The following is a 20,004-nucleotide window of genomic DNA, read 5'->3' as shown; positions in this document are numbered from 1 at the left end:
AGAAAATAATTAAAAATTAAATAAATAAAAATCTCTGAAACGCAAGACAGAATGATAGCTAATATAGTTCATATTGCAGGCAGTACAAACAGACTCCTCGATTTGCTTTCTGTTGAGTGTTTTAGGTGGTCTATAGGTGCTATACATTGCTATATAACTGCTCGTTTTATATGCCATCCCATATACATTCTAATCCATTTACATAATATAGTGCTATTTATTTTATTTGTTTAATAAAATATGATTTATTCAATTTTGGTATAGTTATTTAAAACTATTATTTGAAAAAATAAATATATCCGAATATATATAAACCAATATAATTTGTGACGTAACTCAGTAGCTGTAGGCCGTGTTGTTGGGTTTCCTCTCAACTCAAGAGATTTTCTGACCACACAGATATTACAGTGTGTGGCAATGCAGCGAGGGGTCCAAACTGGGTCTCCAAAGTCTTTATATAGTATGATAACTCAAGATTTCCCACGGCCTGTGGGAGGGCAACCACAGAGGTGTATGATTTAAGACCAGATAAACGGGCAACCCTTCAAACACTGCAACAAACAAAACCGTTTTGTTTAATATTTTCAAACACATATAACCTCCTTTATATATATATATACTTTTTTTTATGTCTGCTTTACTGTTATCATATTTGTTGTATGCTTTAGATTTGTAGTTTCTTTTAAGTATTGCACCAATAGGCAAATGAACATCATGAAGGATGGTGACCCCATCATATGCCGTTCATCTAGCAGCAACCATCAATAGATAGTGAGAAATGATTGACGTTTATGTTAATCGCTATGGCTAACTGGCTCCATTTCAAAACAGTGCCACCGATATGGGAAACATGCCACAAATATGGGAAACAAAATTTCCATTCAGATTTATAGTATTTACATTACAGTTTCTCTTATACAAACAAATCAGCCCCCAAGTAATATTTTTGAAACTACTATCTAGTTATTCTTGGATTTAGTTGTTTTATTTTGTTTCAATACTCTGACAACCATTTTTCTCAGCTGAGAAAATCATTGCATAGAAGGTCTGAAATTATAAGTCCTCTGACCAAACATTTCTTTTAATGGTGTTAATCAGATTTTTTTTTCTTCTTTTTTGAATGATAACAAATGTAGATGCATACATACACACATCCAAAATCATTCACACATACCATTAGAACATATAGCAATATCAAGATTTTTTTTTTTCAGAACATGCAATCTCTACTTGCTTAAAAGTTCCCTTATTTCTCCGACTAGCTTTGTGTTTTTCTTAATTATTATAGTTATTTAATAAAAAAAATATTTTAAAACAAATCATGGCTTTGACACCTAATTCGTTATTATAAGAGAATGGGCATCACTTTTTAAAGACTTAATAGACAGTGATCCTGAACCTTACAGATATATTACAGGTTTACAGACAGATACCACTCTTCTGACCACTACTGTAAAAACATCTAACAATTGTGCTCTTTACTGACTGACGACCATCCACTATTGCTTTTGATCTTTTTTTAAACCGTAAAACATAAAATTCAACCTATATATATATATATATATATATATATATATATGTATATATATATACATATATATATATACATATATATATATATATATATATACATATACATATATATATATATATATATATATATATATATATATATATATATATATATACATATATATATATATTTAAAAAAGGATGTAAAAGAGTAACAATGGATTTTAAACAGTAATAAACAAACAAAGGAACTCAATGCAATAATAAAAAAATAAAAAACCCACTTGAATTAAAATATATAAATAAACTTCAGTCTATTTTTTTTCTATACACAAGCAATGTGGGAAAAAAATATCATGAATAGAAAAATATGTTAGACACTCTACAAACATAGCAAGGCGACAATGGAACAACAAAACAAAAAGATAATGCACAAGATTCCAACTCGCCAGTACCGTACAATGGTTGTAAAAACATCCCACCTGCAGCCTGAGGACAATTTCTTAATACTTTGGAAAGGACCATGGATAAAAAAGACCTGATTGGTCAAAACCTGACGTTGTTTTCCAAATGATTTCTTATGTGATGATCTGAGTCTTATATTTGGGCTTGTTCTAGAATTTCTTTCTTCCTCTTCTTCATATTCTCTCTGCTGGAGTATAAATGCACAAATCCTCTTTGTCAGTTTCTCATTGATATCGTGAACAGTGTAAGGTCTTGGATTACATGCATTCCTAGTCCACTTTACACTTTTATACCACACAGAAAGAGAAAGAAAAAAGACAAAAACAAACAAATAGTTTTTTTTTTCTTTTCATTCTGGAATGTTGAGTTAAAGGACTTAGCATAGAGATGTGTGTTATAGTTCCCATGTTCATGATTTTCCTTTTTTTTCCTTTTTTTTTTTTTTTAGGAAAAACCTATGAAGTTTTTCTAAGTGTCCTAACATTGCTATTTCTTCCATTCCTGAGAGGGGAGTGAAAGCATTTCCCAAGTAACAAGAGAAACACGGAATCACACTTCTTCGTAAGTCACTCGCCATGCTGCTCTAATGAGAACATGTCAGCTTGTTTTCAGAGTAATGCACACACAGATTTCAATATTTACTGTAGGCATTATCAAGTTACACTGATTGACCTGTTTAGTTTGTTGATATTGTGCAACTGGAGTCATCGCTCTCTGCTGCCTTCATGTACTGTGTTCTGCTGGCCAGGAGGAGGAAGTTGTTTGGAGCTGTCATGCTCAAAGTTGGCTGTTAATATCTTTGGCCATGCTGTTCGGTTAGAACACAGATACAGCATTCCAAAATAATCTGTAAAGAACAATATGGGATACAAAGAAGGCATTACAATCCAATGAAAGACACTGTTTTCAAGGTGAAGTGTATAATGTCTGTTCCATTGGTATAAACAAATGGAATGACAAAAATAATGACTATTTTCAAACCTAACATTTCCCCTCTTTACCATCTGACCCACCCACTGTACAGTGAACATACTTTTCAGGGGTCAACATAAGTATGACTTACTCATGGTAAAATCTATGTATTACACTGGGATAAGACCTGAAAAAAATAAACACTTCATCCTTAAATGTTGTATTACAGACAGTTTATAGGTGGATCTATGTTCTGAACAGGGACCCAAGAGTCAGTCTGCTGTTGATCTTTAGTTTATGTGAAGCATAAATAGACATTTCTGAGACATTGAGTCATTTGTAACAATGCAAGAGCTGATGAAACAAAAGTTAATTTTATTGGGACCCATATTGAATGTTTTAGCTCATGAGTTGTATCCTGTCAGGTCCTGTAATGGAGTGCCAGCAAGATGTTAAGTTAATGTTACTGTCAGTAACTGCATTTCCATTACCTTTCAAATTGCGCAAATTGAAATTGCAAATTGAAAATGCACCCAATGGAAACATGTCAATTTCACAAAAACTCCTACAGGTCACCTGGCATGCATAAAAGTCACTCCAAGAAACACCTCATATGTGGCCGCTCTCAAGTATGCTTGTATCCCTTATTTACACTGCATAACAGCTCCAACACAGCCACCAGAGCTGATCGTAGCCACTCTAGTCAATACTTGATTTGATCACAACATATAATAATTTCTGTTAATAGTGTTCACCATCTGTTTGATTACATGACATTAACGAACTGCTTTGATTTCGGCCATATGAACATCAACTTGAGATAGTCACCACTCATAAGATAGTCACCACTGATAAGCTACTACTAAATATAATGTAGAAACTTTAATTTTCTGTAAAGCTGCTTTGCAACGATTTGCATCATGAAAAGCGCTATACAAATAAACTTGAATTGAACTGAATACTTTGTGTTTATACCAGCCACACAGCTGCACATTTCAGAGGCATCCCAGAAGGGGCTCTCCGCTTTTTTGCTAAAGATAGATGCATACGTCTCCTGTGCTTAAAAATAATGGCTGCAAAATACAGTACGTAAACCTACCAACATCCATCGCCATGACTTATTGCGAGAGGAAATAATTACATTTTAGCTGCATAACATCAGTTAATGGAAACTGCTTCATTTCGCATATCGCAAAAGTTTTGTGCAAATCTGTAATGTGTCTCGCTACGGCTACTGTGGAGGAACTAGGAGTTGAGGAGACAAGGAGACACAGGAATAAACTCGAAACACAGTCTTTAATCTTCAACTTCGGGGAAATACAGGGCGGGCAGACACACACATAGCTCAAGGAAGAACATTCAATACCGGACGACCAACTCAGAAAAGGAAACAGTTTAAATACACGACATGACGAGGGGATGACAAGAAACACCTGGGATCAATAAACATAATTAGAAAATGAAACAGGAAGGACCAAATAAGGGCATAATGATACAAGAGGGAAAACAAGGAACACATGGGGAGGAAAACAACACAACGGGAACACAAGTCTGACATTACTCCCCATCCAATGGGTGCTCTGGAGGGCCATCAGGACAGGCCTACTCACACAGCAGGCCTCCAGGGTGGTACACGTTCCGGGACCCATGGCGGATCAGGCAGTTCGGGCTGCCATGGCAGAGCAGGCAGTTCAGGACACCATGGTGGAGCAGGTAGACCAGGAGACCATGGCAGAGCAGGCAGCTCAGGAGGCCATGGCGGAGCAGGGAACTCAGTAGGCCATGGTGAAGCAGGCCGCTCGGGGAGCCATGGTGGAGCAGGCAGACTAGGAGGCCATGGCAGAGTAGGCTGCTCAGGAGGCCATGGCAGAGCAGGGTACTCAGGAGGCCATGGCAGAGCAGGGAACTCAGGGGCCATGGCAGAACATAAACATAAACACTCCACTCAGTAACAGAGCTGGCTAGATTCAGGGGTTGGAGCCGACACTGTAGTGAGTTCTGGTGCTCGAGCCAACACTGGAGCGAGCTCTGGAGCTCGAGCCAACACTGGAGTGAATCCTCCCTTGGTTACGGGTGAATTGGGCAGCCAGCGGGCTTGGGTCAACAGCGACCAGTGGGCTTGACTCAGGAATGGCCGGCGGGCTGGAGAAAGCCCTGGCCAGGTATGTTTTCGCATACGAGGAATTTGTTTTCATGACAGAAGCTTCCGCAGTGCAGCAGAACGACAGCGACAGAACAAAATAATAAAATAATAATAAAATAAAAAAATGGAAATAAGTAAAGTAAATAAGGAATAACAATATATAAATTGACAATTGTATATGTGCCGGTATATTACAATAGACAGTTTTGTGTGTACATGTATATAATGTGCAAATTGAAGTGTAGACTAAGTATGTGTGTTAGATAAATAAGTGTATGAGCGTATAAATAGTGTTGTGTGTTCCATAGTTATTGTCAAGTGTTCATGAGATGGATTGCCTGAGGAAACTGTTTCTGTGTCTGGATGTTCTGGTGCTCAGAGCTTTGTAGCATCGACCAGACGGCAACAGTTCAAAGAGGAAGTGTGCTGGATGTGAGGGATCCAGAGTGATTTTGCTAGCCCTTTTGCTCACTCTGGATGAGTACAGTTTTTGAAAAGAAGGGAGGGTTGTACCAATGATTTGCTCAGCAGTCCGGACTACCCTCTGTAGTCTTCTGAGGTCAGATTTGGTAGCTGAGCTGAACCAGACAGTTATAGAAGTGCAGAGGATGGATTCAATGATGGCGGAGTAGAACTGTTTCAGCAGCTCCTGTGGCAGATTGAACTTCCTCAACTGGAGAAGGAAGTACAACCTCTGCTGGGCCTTTTTCACAGTGGAGTCAATGTGAGTGTCCCACTTTAGGTCCTGAGAGATTGTGGTGCCCAGGAACCTGAATGCAGTCACAGTGCTGTCCATGATGTTGAGTGGGGGGAGAGCAGGGGGTTTCTCCTTAAGTCCACGATCATCTCCACTGTTTTGAGCGTGTTGAGCTCCAGGTTGTTGAGACTGCACCAGACAGCCAACTCTTTAACCTCCTGTCTGTATGCAGACTCGTCACCGTCCTGAATGAGGCCGATGAGTGTGGTGTCGTCTGCAAACTTCAGGAGCTTGACAGAGAGGTCTTTAGATGTGCAGTCATTGGTATACAGGGAGAAGAGCTGTGGGGAAAGAACGCAGCCCCGAGGATCTCCAGTGCTGATCGTACGGGTGCTGGATGTGTATTTTCCCAGCCTCACTAGCTGCTGCCTGTTTGTCAGGAAGCTGTTGATCCACTGACAGACGGAGGTGGGCACAGAGAGCTGAGTTAGTTTGGGCAGGAGTAGGTTTGGAATGATGAGCCGAGCTGAAGTCCACCAACAGGATCCTCACATAAGTCCCTGGTCTGTCTAGATGTCGCGGTACATAATGCAGTCACATATTGACTGCATCGTCCACAGACTTGTTTGCTCTGTAGGCAAACTGAAGAGTATTCAGTAAGGGTCCAGTAATGCCCTTCAGGTGGGCCAACACCAGTTTTTCAAAAGACTTCATGACCACCGCGTTTGTGGAGGAATGTAAACACTTATGAGAATGAACGAGCAAAATTCCCGTGGCGAATAGAAAGGCTTGCAGTTAATGAAGTGCATTTCTAGATCTGAACAGCACATCTTCTTTAACACTGTTACATCTGTACACCACCTTTTGTTGATGTAAAAGCATGTCCTGCTACTGCGCGATTTTCCCGTTGATTCTGCGGTCCGCTCTGGACTCGCTGCTGTCTGCTCTGGACTCGCTAATCGCAGTCCATTCTGAACAGCTGAAACCCCATTAATTTCAGGCATAAAGCAACTTCAATGTTACAACCACATTAATCTGTTAAATTACATTATTCATTAATGCTATACAATGCTACCAAGCAGCTACCATATTCGGACTAAAGTCTCAAATCCAAAGAGATATTCTTTATAAAAGTTAAGAGTCAACCACTCCTACCTAAAATGGCTCATTCTAACATGACCCCACATGTCTACGTCACGATGTGGGAAGATTTGCATAATGCCGCCCAAATGTTCATGCAAAGGCATAACTTTTATTCTCGCTGTTGCCGCCGGCGCCATGTTGTGGAGACACTGTGTGTTTCATTGTGAAAGCGAAGCTACTTTGTTTGGCCTTCCAAAAGAGGACATAACTAGAAATCAGTGGTTAAGTTGTATTAACAACACTGTTCCAGAACAGTTCAGCCCAAATATTCAGATGTGTGCAGTGCATTTTGCAGAGGACAAGGACTGTTACCTGTGAGAGTAGCCTACAATGCCGGTGTCTGTTTCTATAAAGTGGGGCAATTCCAACTTTGCAAGGACAGTCTGGTGCTTCTGACTCACAGCCTCAGAAAAAGTAAGTTTTCATATGTAAAGGATTTGCCACTGATGTTTCAAACGCAAGTTTTGAGCAGTGTAGAGTAACTGTTAGAGCTTGTCATTTGTCGTTTCTCTGATCACAAATGCAGACATGGTTTTATGTTTATGCAACACGATATGCAATGCAACGCGAAAAAAGACAGTATAAGTCATTATAATCAGTAATTATGTCCCCACTGGATGCAGCAAATGTGTAATGGCTTTTATTGGTTTTGTCTCATCGCACCGGGACACACGGCATCACAGTGTTAATGGGCGTAACATTTCCGTCACATGCTTGAGGCATTTGGCCAATCACAACGCACTGGATAGCTGGCCAATCACAACACACCTCGCTTTTCAGAACCTTTCAGAAAGGCTGGGCATAGAGGATAAACAATAATGCACAGTATGTGGAAAATAATGTGTTTTTTGAACCTTAAACCACATAAACACATTGCATTACACCAAATACACAAAATAATGTTCTTTTTAGCAATGTCATATGACACATTTAATAGTAGATTTAACCAATTAAAAACTGGCCAGAGGTAAGAAATCCCTATCATAAATGATCACTGCACTCCTGAGCTGACAGTGGGGGCCCTATCATACAATTGGTGCAATGCAGTGGCAGGCGCAACGCAAGTGTTTTTTGCTAGTTTCAGCCCAACGCAGTTATCATTTTCACATCCTGCGCCACATTGTTTAAATAACAAATGCATTTGCATCCTTTTGTGTGCCCATGGGGGTGCTGGTCTGAAAACAAGATGTGTTCAGGCGCATTGTTGGTGCATTGCTATTTGGAGGCAACTGAAATAGACTGTACCATTGACCAACTAAAACCTGGTCTAAAGTCAATGGCGCAGTGTTTTTTGTTATTTAAAGAGCGTGTTAGTAATATGTGCCTATAGGCAGGTCCACAATGTGCATACACTTTGCTAATTACACACACAGGGATGTGCAGCAGCACACAGACATGCAGAATATTTAATATAAAAGGTTTACAGTGTAAAAGATTATTATTGTGTAGTCTACATAAATATAAACATGCCTACATGTCATAATGGATAGTCACTGCATGTATCAGAATTAGGCTCATGCAGGCTCATGCAGGAGCTCATACAGGAGCAGCTCCGTTTTCTCTCTGGAGACACGTTCAGTCTTTGCTCTTGCAAATTCCGCCATGTAAATAGCGAATCCGCCATGGCTCGAGATATGACCATATTAGCCCGTTTCTGTCAACACTGCACTGGCTCCCTATTAAACATTGTATAGATTTTGAAATCTTGCTTCTTACTTAAAAAGCCCTGAGTGGTTTAGCACCTCAGTATTTGAACGAGCTCTTATTTCATTATAGTCCTCCACGTCTGCTGCGTTCTCAAAACTCTGGCAATTTGATAATACCTAGAATATCAAAATCAACTGAGGGCAGCAGATCCTTTTCCTGTTTAGTGCCAAAACATTGTTCGGGAGGCAGACACACTTTGTCAGTTTAAATCTAGATTAAAGACCCATCTCTTTAACCTGGCTTACACAACATAACACAGAAACACATTTCTAATATTCAAATCCATTAAATTTTTTAGGCTGCATTAATTAGGACAACCGGAACTGGGAACACTTTCAATAACACCCAATGTACTGTACTTGCTACATCGTTAGAAGAATGGCTCTATGCTAATATTAGTCTGTTTCTTTCTTATTCCCAAGGTCACCGTAGCCAACAGATCCAGTCTGTATCCAGGTCAGGTGGTCACTGCAGTCACCCGGATCCAGTATGTATCCAGCTCAGATGGAGGATCAGCACCTAGAGATGACCTCGACAGCCCCGAATGTCAGCGGAGACCAGGACAACTAGATGAGCCCCAGAGACAGATCCCCAGTGAAGACCTTGTCTCAGATGGCCACCTGGACAAGACCACAGGAACCAGTTGAGTCCTCTGCACAATCTGACTTTGCTGCAGCCTGGAATTGAACTGTTGGTTTCGTCTGGTCAGAGGAGAACTGGCTCCCTGACTAAACCTGGTTTCTCCCAAGGTGTTTTTCCATTCTGTCACCGATGGATTTTTGGTTCCTTGCCACTGTCGCCTCTGGCTTGCTTAGTTGGGGATACTTAATATCCAGTGATATCGTCGACTTGATTGCACAGATACTATTTAAACTGAACTGAGCTGGATGACGACATCACTGAATTCAATGATGATTCTTTAACTGAAAATTGAGTGTTTACTACTGTCATTTTGCATTATTGACACACTATTTTCCTATTTAATACTGTAAAGTACTTTGCCATATTCTATATTGTTAAAAGCACTATATAAATAAAAGTGACTTGACTTGAGCGCAACTGGTTCTTAAAGGGAATGGGAGAAAACACACCCATTACATCCATTACAAAACACGTCGACTGTTTTTCCCGGTCGTTAAACTAGCTAACATGGATTCGGACACGCCCTAAGTGCAACTGCGCCATGTGCTTTAGACCATGCGCTTAGATCATTAAAATACGGCCCCATAAGTTGTATGTCTCTGTAAGAAACTATAAAAGATTTACAGGTCAAAAAAAAAGTTTCAAATTTTGGCATAGGAAAAAAATTGTTGCAGATAGATGTGAAGAAGAAAACTCCCAGGTCTTCACTAATAGCTGTTTATCACATCCGCAGTCTCACCATTCTCGGCTCTCAACTCTGTGGCTAATCAGCATCTGCCCATTCATGGGAAGTCATACATAGCCATGTATTTTAAAGCAGATAGACAGTGTGAAAAAGTTTAAGTGTAAATGAATAAGTAACTTGATTCAGTCTCACTGCCAACTCCTGGATTAAGACAGCAATCAGAAATTCAGTTTCAGAAATTCTAATTATAAAGTCACTTACTCTCCGGCTTTCAGAGCGAACAGTGTTGTCGCCTTTGATTTATGACCCAGACCTAAAGTCCTGTGATTCCAGTCCTGGTTGGCTTTAAAAAAAAAATAAAACACAAACACACACACACAAACAATACAAATTCAGTTGTTGTAAATGTTATAAAAAATTGCAGTTTCGCCAGCTATCGACAACAATAATGAATAATGTATAGTACTAAGGGAGTTTGTTTTCATTATATAAAATTACTCTTAATGTCTATGGAATTATATTTGCATAAAAAAAATGAACGTAACTTTATAAAACTGAACGTAACTTTTTCAGAAACTATCAAAAATATGCAATTACAACAGAAGAAAACAATGAAAAGGAAAAAAAAATGAACTCAGTCGCACAAATTTAACAGGCTCTTCAAATATGCTTCATTCTTTGTTGATGTTTTTCAAAGATTCGTTTTCGCTAATTGTGGATTCTGAATGCATTGCCACAGATTTCGCTTACGCTTTGCAGTTTTTCGTTTGGTGTTTTGACACAAACCTCTCGTGGGGTGGACAGGTGCTCTCTGACCTGGAAGTACAGACGTCACTCATTGGCGCGCATATTGGAAAGCTCTCGCAGTGATTTGTATGCAATATGTCGTGCTTTGTATTACTAAATATGTAAATAATATTTGACCTTCTTCTTTTGTAATGGCATATTTTTGATAGTTTCTGAAAAAGTTACGTTCAGTTTTATAAAGTTACGGTCATTTTTTTAAGCAAATATAATTCCATAAATGTCATGTGTGTTTTTTTGTACTTTTATCTTTCATAGGTTCACTTGAATGCTGTGTCAGTAGCTGGTGTGACGATTGGCTGAAGTCCATATACAATCACACCAGTTTATTGGCAGATATTGCTAGAAACAGTCTCTTCTCCATGTTGCTCGCTCTGCAGCTGCTGAGGCACCGCATGGGCTGGCATTTCAATCTGAAGCTATGGAGCACAAGGCTTCGGTTTTCTCTCTCTTGCTTTCTCCTGACTGCGTGCTTAATATGTCTCAGTGGAGTTTGCATAAAAGGATTTGTGTCTGAGTTCAGAAACTCGTAAAGTGATCTCTTTTAAATTTAATGTGCTATCTGCCGCCACATCTGACTTTGAAGAGTTCAGGCCGCCCTTTGCCCTTCTTTAGCTTATACAAAGCTTTTGCATGTAATTTCTCATGCTGTAGACAGGTTTAAGCTGGATTGGGTTGAGCCTGTCCAGCCAGGGGCTCACTCCAAGTTAGATGAGTGGTTGTTGGCAGGCATGTATTTGCTTTGCAAGCCGCTGCTGTGATTATAGGATCCATTATGAGATCTCAGGGTCCTGGAACTAAGCCTTCCCTGCACGGATAACTATTTCGACTGCCTCTGTTTTAACAGTCATTTTTAAGATGGCTGAACAGGGGTATTCAGAGATGCTGGCAATGGAAATGACATTAGTGGCTCATCTCTCACAATCGTCAGCCCTCTAATGGAAATTGAGGCCTAATATACTGTTCAAACTGTGTAGGACTATGTCTGCTTTGATCAGAAAGTCCTGTATAGCTGCTGGTTGAGGAAGTGTGCTGCTGCACACCATGGGAGTCCTGAAGGGTTCCCAGCTGAAGGTCCTTAAGGAGATGGAAGATGGTGACTGCTTGTCCCCTGAGGCACTCAAATCAATCAAGGCAATCTGAGAAATCGCTTTGTGATACTAAGCACATGGCTCATGCTATTGGTCTTTCAATGGTGGGTTTAGACTGAATGCTATCTCTGGCTAAGGATACAAACATCCTGCTAGATCCTTTGATTTTGGAGATGCTTCCTGCTAGATGTTCTGATATTTTACTTGGGACTTTTCTACAGCACTGGAGCCTTTGACTGGACCTCCTTTTGAGCCTCTAGAATAAGTCTTGGATCAGCTTTTGACTCTCAAGAAGGTTCTCTTGCTGACTCTTAAGAGAACTAGTAAAATGCATGCTTTGACAGTGAGCCCTTTATGTTAGGATTTAGCTCCTTGTCTAGTTAATGCCTTGCTGAGGCCAAAACTTGCCAACCTTCCCAAGGTGTTTTCTTCTTCGCTTGGCTGGCAGGCTGTTGTTTTACAATCTTCCACTCCTCCTACTTTTGAGTTGCAGGAGAAGGAGAGGTTGCACAGACTTTGTCTTTGAGAGTTTGAGCTTTGTGGATTTATGTTGACCGTACAAGCCAGTGGCATAAATCTGGCTAGTTGTTTGCCTGATTCAGTAGCCGTAGCAAAGGTTTTACTCCATGAAGTGTTCATGAACACTCTACTAGGAGTGTTGCTTCTTTACAAGCTTTGGCTTGTAACTATCTTTGGAAGATATCTGCGTGTGGCAGGCTAGGTACACTTTTATTAGCATTCCCATAGCATTAACTACTGATGCAGCATCGAAGGGAATATGTGAAAGTGAATGTCTTATTTGTATGTGTTACGTATGTAACATTGATTGCCTGAGTACAGAACATGATGCTACATAGCCGGCCATGCTCACCTCAGCTTTGTTGTCTTTGTCAGAATGTCTATAATAAAGAAAACACATACATAAGGCATCTATTGAAGCGATGCTTCAGTGGGCAGTGCTAATGATAGGTGCCAATAAATTGGTGCGATTTAATACAGGTCTCAGTCAATCACCAGAGGATGTGCACCTAATGTCAGCTACTGACACAAGGAAATAAGGTTACATATGTAACCAAGAGGTTACCAATGTAACCAAACCATCCAACTCTAAAATGGTACATGACATTTTATCATATACTTACCAGAACAACCAGACAGCTTCTCTCCCTCTCACTTGCTTTCTTGAGTTGTCTTCTCTTTAAATTAAAACATAATAGGGAAACTTCATAGGTTTTTCCAGTGCAAAAACATCCTCTGTCATTTTAGACACCCTAAAGTAATATGGAAACAATAAGAATAATCACTGTGAAGCTAAAATTTGCCACCTTGTTACAATGCACTCTACTCAGTCAGCTGCTCTCTTGTTCTTTCTTTATCTTTCTCTCACTCTCTCTCATTCTCTCTCTGACACACACGCATATGCAGACAGATGTTAATTTCTTGGTAAATAATTTTAAAGCATGTTTATTTATTACAGTTACAATACGGGCAATGGTAAGTGTCTAATAACTGAAAATCAACTGCACCCACCTTTAACTGTACTACCTCACCACAAGGAGGAGAACTTTTTGCCAAATCCAGAGATGGCTGTGCAAATCACAAAGTAAAAGAGAGAACAGTGAGAATAACATTGGTTATAAAAAGCATTGTGTCTGTATAAATATTAAACATTTATTTTTGTAAGAAAAAAAAATGATTAAGAAAAGCCAAGTTTTTATTCAGGTATGTTCAGCACAAATCATCTCATTATAACAACGTTTAGGCATGATGTAAATAAGAGATTTGTTGTGCAGCATAGAGAACGTCATTCATTATAATGTAACATTGTGAGATCGCGATGGAGCGCTCTTTGTGGCATATCAATATATATTATTGTATATATATATATATATATATATATATATATATATATATATATATATATATAAAACTTATATGTGTGTGTGTGTGTATATATATATATATATATCTTTATATATATATATATATATATATATATATATATATATATATATATATATATATATATACACATAAGTTTTTCAGCCTGGTTTTCATATGAGAACCAGGAGATTTGGTTTGGTCCTCACACGGCACATGGTGTGACCCACCAAATATGACTATAAAAAAAATTAAGTGATAATATTCTTGCACTTTATTTCGTTTTTTTTTTTTTTTTAATAAATAAAATAGTAAACTAAATAATAAAGTGTGTTACTATTTTATTTTAAAATAAAAAAAAGGGAGTATTAAATACAAATACAATTATTTTATAGTAAACTTAAAAATAAAATGTTAATTTTATTATTATTATTATTATTATTATTATTTGAACCTTAATTATTATTTTAGTTTTAATTATTTAAAATTAAATTAAAATTAAATTAAATTTAATTTAATTTAATTTAATTTAATTTAATTTAATTTAATTTAATTTAATTATTTAAATTTTTCATTTTCAAATTTTCAAAAAAGCTTTTATTTTGGTTGGTTTCCGGCAAGTAAGTATATGTGCCGGGTTTATCGCTGCTGATTGTAGAGCATCAGTGCATGAAATGTCACAGTTTTGCACTGTGCTTTTCTATTTTTTATTTTGGTCGTACATGTGGACCTGCGGACCACTTATGCGCACCCCTATAATCTATAATATATATATATAATAATTAGCTCCCTCACTAATTTAAGAAGCACCCTCAGTGATTTGATTCTGGAGCCGGGCCTGACCCACGTCCTATTTAAACTAGTCTGTTAATAATAACTGACCAAAAATGCTAGTTATACCTTGTAAACTCTCTGCTCACCTTCTCCTAATTTGCCAGCTTGCTCTGCAGCTCCTCCAGGCAAAATTTTAGACAGCATGCTCTCTCCATCTACACCTGGCTGACCTGGAGCTGCACTGCCAATTCCACCAGGCCTTGGAGCTGCTTTGGAGCCTAGAGAATTATGGAGAAGAGATTTAGGTTTACAAATGGAAACACTGTCAACAGTATCGCTCTTCAATTAGGTATATAGATAGCAAGAAAATACTGATCAGGCAGTGGCCACTTATTAATGCTAAAGGCCAAGTAAAGAGTACATTCTACATGGCAAAATTCCACAGCCAAAAAAGGTGGGACTGGATGTGAGTTGTGAGGCCTTTTTCTGCAACACTTTATATTCCTGAACAGTGCCAGTGCTGTAATAAAGAAGTGACTGAGTAGACACCACTTGAAGGATTGCCTCATTCATTGTGAATGTTTAACTCAACTTTAATAAAGCACCACCTAACAGCCAACTAAAGAAATGTCTATTGGTCAGCACTGCAAGGTCAAAGTTCACCAATCTTTATATAATCTTTATATAATCTCTATATATATATATTAACTCATGGACTTCCATCAAGCACAATCAAACCTCTACAAATGATTCAGAATGGAGCGGCATGACTGGTCTTCAGTGAGCCCAAAAGAGCCCATGTTACACCTATCTTTATCTCCTTGCACTGGCTACCGGTTGCGGCTCGCATCAATTTCAAGACATTGATGCTTGCATATAGAACAGCCACAGGCTCAGAACCCGCCTACTTCCACTCACTACTACGAATCTACTTTCACCTCCAGAAGTCTGAGATCCGCAAGTGGTACCATCACAGAAAGGCACAAAATCACGTTCCAGAACATTTTCGTTCACCCTTCCTGGCTGGTGGAATGATCTTCCCACCCCTATCTGGAATGCTGAATCCCTGACAATTTCAAGCAACAGCTGAAAACTCATCTCTTTCAAAACTACTTGACTTCATCATAAAAAAATAATAATAATTGTCTTTCTCTTTATTTATTCCTTTTCTTTCTAGCTTGTACTTATTTGAACAATGTCTAAAACTTGGTATTACAAGCACTTCCTGTGTCTGTTTGCCTCTTTAAGAAGAATCACTTTATGTATCCCTCAATTGTAAGTCGCTTTGGATAAAAGTGCCTGCAAAATGACTAAATGTAAATGTAAATGAATGTCTATAATATTTATTAGTGGCATAAGCACAATATTATTTTTGGCTGGACTTGAGCAAAAGTGAGTGGGCACTTTCACTTTAATAGCCGACATATTCTTATTGCCAAACTGACTTAATATTCCAGCCATTTCAATCTTCTTTTCTCTTTATTTAAAAACAGAATTCATAGTAAAACACACACAGCAAAAACTACCACTGTATATGCTTTTTCCCCACAAAGTACAGAGAGTACAGAAGCCCTAAAAAGCCAAGCATTACTTTTTTTTTTTTCTTCTTCTTCTTCTTGTGATCTCAAAATAAAGTAGTTGTTTTCTTGGCATAAAGTCACCAACAGCAATGTGAAAGACTAGTGGAGAGCATGCCAAGATGCTTGAAAGCTGTGATATAAAATCAGGGTTATTCCACATTTTTTTTTTTAAATAATAATAATTGATTTCAGAACTCTTCCCAAGTTAAAACATTAGTATTGTGTAACAAATTCTGCAAATAAATGCTTTAAATGACAATTTGTTTATTTGAAATTAGGGAGAAATGTGGTTGCAGGGTTGCAGTGGTCTCTTAATTTTTTTTTCCATAGCTGTATATAAATCCTGTAGCAGATGTAGACAGGTGGAGCTGGGGGAGTTGGAAGGCTTCAGAGAAGCTCTGATAGAGTGCTGCATGACCAGCTTAATAACAAACATTAAACCAGACTATTTAAATGAGCAAGTAAGCTCATTCACTGCCAGATCAACAGAGGTCATTCAGCTTATGCATTTAGTAAATGATATGATTGCTAGTAGATTGCATGTAGCCATCTAGCTTCATGACTTAACTACAGTGGCATTGTTTCTTATAAGTCTCTTTGTTATTGAAGATTTAAAAATCATCATACTTGTTTATTCCTGGTATTTAGTGAGAGCCATTAATGAGCACCATGGCAAATATTTCGTACAATTACTAAAGTCCCCCTTAACGAATGTTTCTGACCCATTTGCAAAGGTTAGACATTTTTCCAATTCTAATTTTCCAAACAAAAAGAAAAAAACACAATGTAACCATGAAGTGTATAAATAATGTGTTATATTTCAGAAGCAAAATATCTTACTGTCCTTTGATTGTGCTTTGAGTATATCTAGGCCATGTTGAAGTCGTTTAAGCACAATTACCTATTCCGGTAAGTGGAGGTTGGGCTGTTTTGGCAGGTTGGCAGGGGACTGCTTTTGCTCCAATAGCAGTGGCAGGGGTGGGCTCCGGTTTAGTCTATTGGAGACAATAGACACATGGTCATAAATCACAGTTACTGTATTCATATCTTAAAACTGTTTCTTATATTTTGAGTTAAAGTTTAACATGAGGGTGAGTAATTAAAGGGTTAGTTCACCCAAATATTAAAATTATGTCATTAATGACTCACCCTCATGTCGTTCCAAACCCGTAAGACCTCCGTTCATCTTCGGAACACAGTATAAGATATTTTAGATTTAGTCCGAGAGCTTTCTGTCCCTCCATTGAGAATGTATGTACGGTATACTGTCCACGTCCAGAAAGGTAATAAAAACATCTTCAAAGTAGTCCATGTGACATCAGAGGGTCCGTTAGAATTTTTTGAAGCATCGAAAATACATTTTGGTCCAAGAATATCAAAAACTACTACTTTATTCAGCATTGACTTCTCTCCCGGGTCTGTTATGAGCGCGTTCACCTCACATCCGGTTCGCGAACGAATCACTCGATGTAACCGGATCTTCTTGAACCAGTTCACCAAATCGAACTGAATCGTTTGAAACGGTTCACGTCAACAATAAGCATTAATCCACAAATGACTTAAGCTGTTAACTTTTTTAACATGGCTGACACTCCCTCTGAGTTCAAATAAACCAATATCCCGGAGTAATTCATTTACTCAAACAGTACACTGACTGAACCGAGCCAGATAACGAACGAAACATTGACTCGTTCTCGAGTCAAGAACCGTTTCTGTCGGACGCGTCCGATTCGAGAACCGAGGAGCTGATGATACTGCGCATGGGTGATTCAGACTGACACACAGCGCGTCTGAACTGAACTGGTTCTTTTGGTGATTGATTCTGAACTGATTCTGTGCTAATGTTATGAGCGCGGGTAAACCGAAGGCTTCAATCAAGGGCAATCATCGCCAATGAAGTCATTATGTCGAGCGCAAAAGAACTGGTGAACCGTTTTAGGCCCCCGGTTTATTGAATCAAACTGTCCGAAAGAACCGGTTCGCGGAGAAGAACAGAACTTCCCATCACTACCGGTGATCCGAAAACCGATGCAACCGGTTCTTGACTCGAGAACGATTCAAAGTTTCGTTCGTTATCTGGCTCGGTTCAGTCAGTGTACTGTTTGAGTAAATGAATTACTCCGGGATATTGATTTATTTTAACTCAGAGGGAGTGTCAGCCATGTTAAAAAAGTTAACAGCTTAAGTCATTGGTGGATTAATGCTTATTGTTGACGCGAACCGTTTCAAACGATTCAGTTCGATTTGGTGAACTGGTTCAAGAAGATCCGGTTTACATCGAGTGATTCGTTCGCGAACCGGATGTGAGGTGAACGCGCTCATAACAGACCCGGGAGAGAAGTCAATGCTGAATAAAGTCGTAGTTTTTGATATTTTTGGACCAAAATGTATTTTCGATGCTTCAAAAAATTCTAATTCTAAAAATTCTCTGATGTCACATGGACTACTTTGAAGATGTATTTATTACCCTTTTGGACATGGACAGTATACCGTACATACATTCTCAATGGAGGGACTGAAAGCTCTCGGACTAAATCTAAAATATCTTAAACTGTGTTCCGAAGATGAACGGAGGTCTTACGGGTTTGGAACGACATGTGGGTGAGTCATTAATGACATAATTTTAATATTTGGGTGAACTAACCCTTTAAAGACAGAATTTTCATTTTTGAGTGAACTACCCCATTAAATTTATGTTTCAGTGAGGAGTATGAGTCTGACTTAGAAATGAGGAGTGCCATAGGGTTAAAGGGGTGGTTGACTATTTTTTCTAGGCTTGATTGTTTTTATGGGGTGCAGTCTAACATGTGTCAATGCTTTGTTTTAAAAAAAAAAAATACATTTTTTTTTTACATAATTTACCTTTATTCTACACCGCTCTGTCCCTTCTCCTTTAAACAGGCTGATGATTTCCTGTTTTTATGAAGCCCCTCCCTCAGAAATACATAACTGGCTCAGATTATTCAACTGGCTCAGTGTGTTGTGATTCGCTAAACCACTAGTGCACGTCTAAATGTCACCCCATTAGCTCAGAATGTTCTCCGGTTGTATTTTAAACAATGGTGTCGTCAATATTGCTTATCAATTTGAGTCGACTGAGACGCAGAGGACATTAGTGAAAAGGATCGTACAGAACCTGTGCAAGCATGGCTCTTAATGGTATGTTGTTTGTTTGTTTTCTGTTGTCTGATACTTTTAGATACGCTGTTATTTGTAAATGCTACTGCTTATGTTAGCTTTTAATATACGGTTTTATCCTGATTAACACTTTAATACAGCATGGCAACCGCATGCGCATCCATGTTTAACACTTCTCATAGTTATGTGAAAAATATCACATAAAGTGTATAATTGGAACAATTCATTGTTGGAGATGAGTTGATGATCTGAATGAGAGAGAGAGAGAGAGAGAGAGAGAGAGAGAGAGAGAGAGAGAGAGAGAGAGAGAGATACAGAGTGTGTGCAGGGCAGGGTGACGTGAGGAACAGGATTGAGCACCGCTGCTTTAGAACATTGATTTAGAAACTTGTGAATCCATTAGAATCGTCAGAAGACAGAATTGCAATTAATACATGAATATATTTTTACGTGCACCCCTAATTTTCTCTTCCTCTTCTCTTAAGCAGAAACATGGCCCGCCCCCTTTGTTGTGTGTTAATGGTTGCGGGTTTTAACAGGGTTTGTGACGTCACAAACCCAGGAAGTAACTCATTGTAGTCACTACGAGCCATTTTTGTATGCATTAAACTGCCATCATTTTAAAAGACTCCGTCTGCATTGAACTTTCAGCTTCATAACTTTGAAGAAATTGTTTATGCTGAAACAGCAATATTACACACTAACTAATGTTAAAAAAAAGTGAAATCGCAATCAACCACCCCTAAAAGGTAAATAAAAAGCAATAAAGTCAAGACCAATCACATTTTAATAAGATAACACATGTAAGAAATAAGACCAATCACAATTCA

At 38.5% G+C, this 20,004-nt stretch overlaps 1 protein-coding gene across 5 annotated transcripts in view; it reads right to left on the bottom strand.

Moving 5' to 3' along the window:
• Positions 1–1,698: 1,698 nt before the first annotated feature.
• Positions 1,699–20,004, bottom strand: part of LOC109082455 (protein bassoon-like) — an 89,912-nt gene continuing 71,606 nt past the window's right edge. For 2 of the 5 annotated variants that reach the window (XM_042729032.1, XM_042729035.1), the window contains 6 exons: positions 16,938–17,031; positions 14,603–14,734; positions 13,332–13,388; positions 12,944–13,072; positions 10,168–10,249; positions 1,700–2,824 (listed from right to left, as the gene is read on the bottom strand). In XM_042729032.1, the coding sequence (XP_042584966.1) occupies positions 13,348–13,388; positions 14,603–14,734; positions 16,938–17,031 (267 nt within the window). In that variant the 3' untranslated portion in view covers positions 1,700–2,824; positions 10,168–10,249; positions 12,944–13,072; positions 13,332–13,347. Of the gene's footprint in view, positions 2,825–10,167; positions 10,250–12,681; positions 12,701–12,943; positions 13,073–13,331; positions 13,389–14,602; positions 14,735–16,937; positions 17,032–20,004 lie in introns of those variants that run through there. The other 3 variants (XM_042729034.1, XM_042729037.1, XM_042729033.1) reach the window with 3 other exon arrangements.

Source organism: Cyprinus carpio, chromosome B8 (assembly GCF_018340385.1).
Source record: "Cyprinus carpio isolate SPL01 chromosome B8, ASM1834038v1, whole genome shotgun sequence".
NCBI classification, from domain to species: Eukaryota; Metazoa; Chordata; class Actinopteri; order Cypriniformes; family Cyprinidae; genus Cyprinus; species Cyprinus carpio.
The sequence above is the reverse complement of the archived record's forward strand: the minus strand, read 5'-3'. Positions and strand labels throughout refer to the sequence as shown.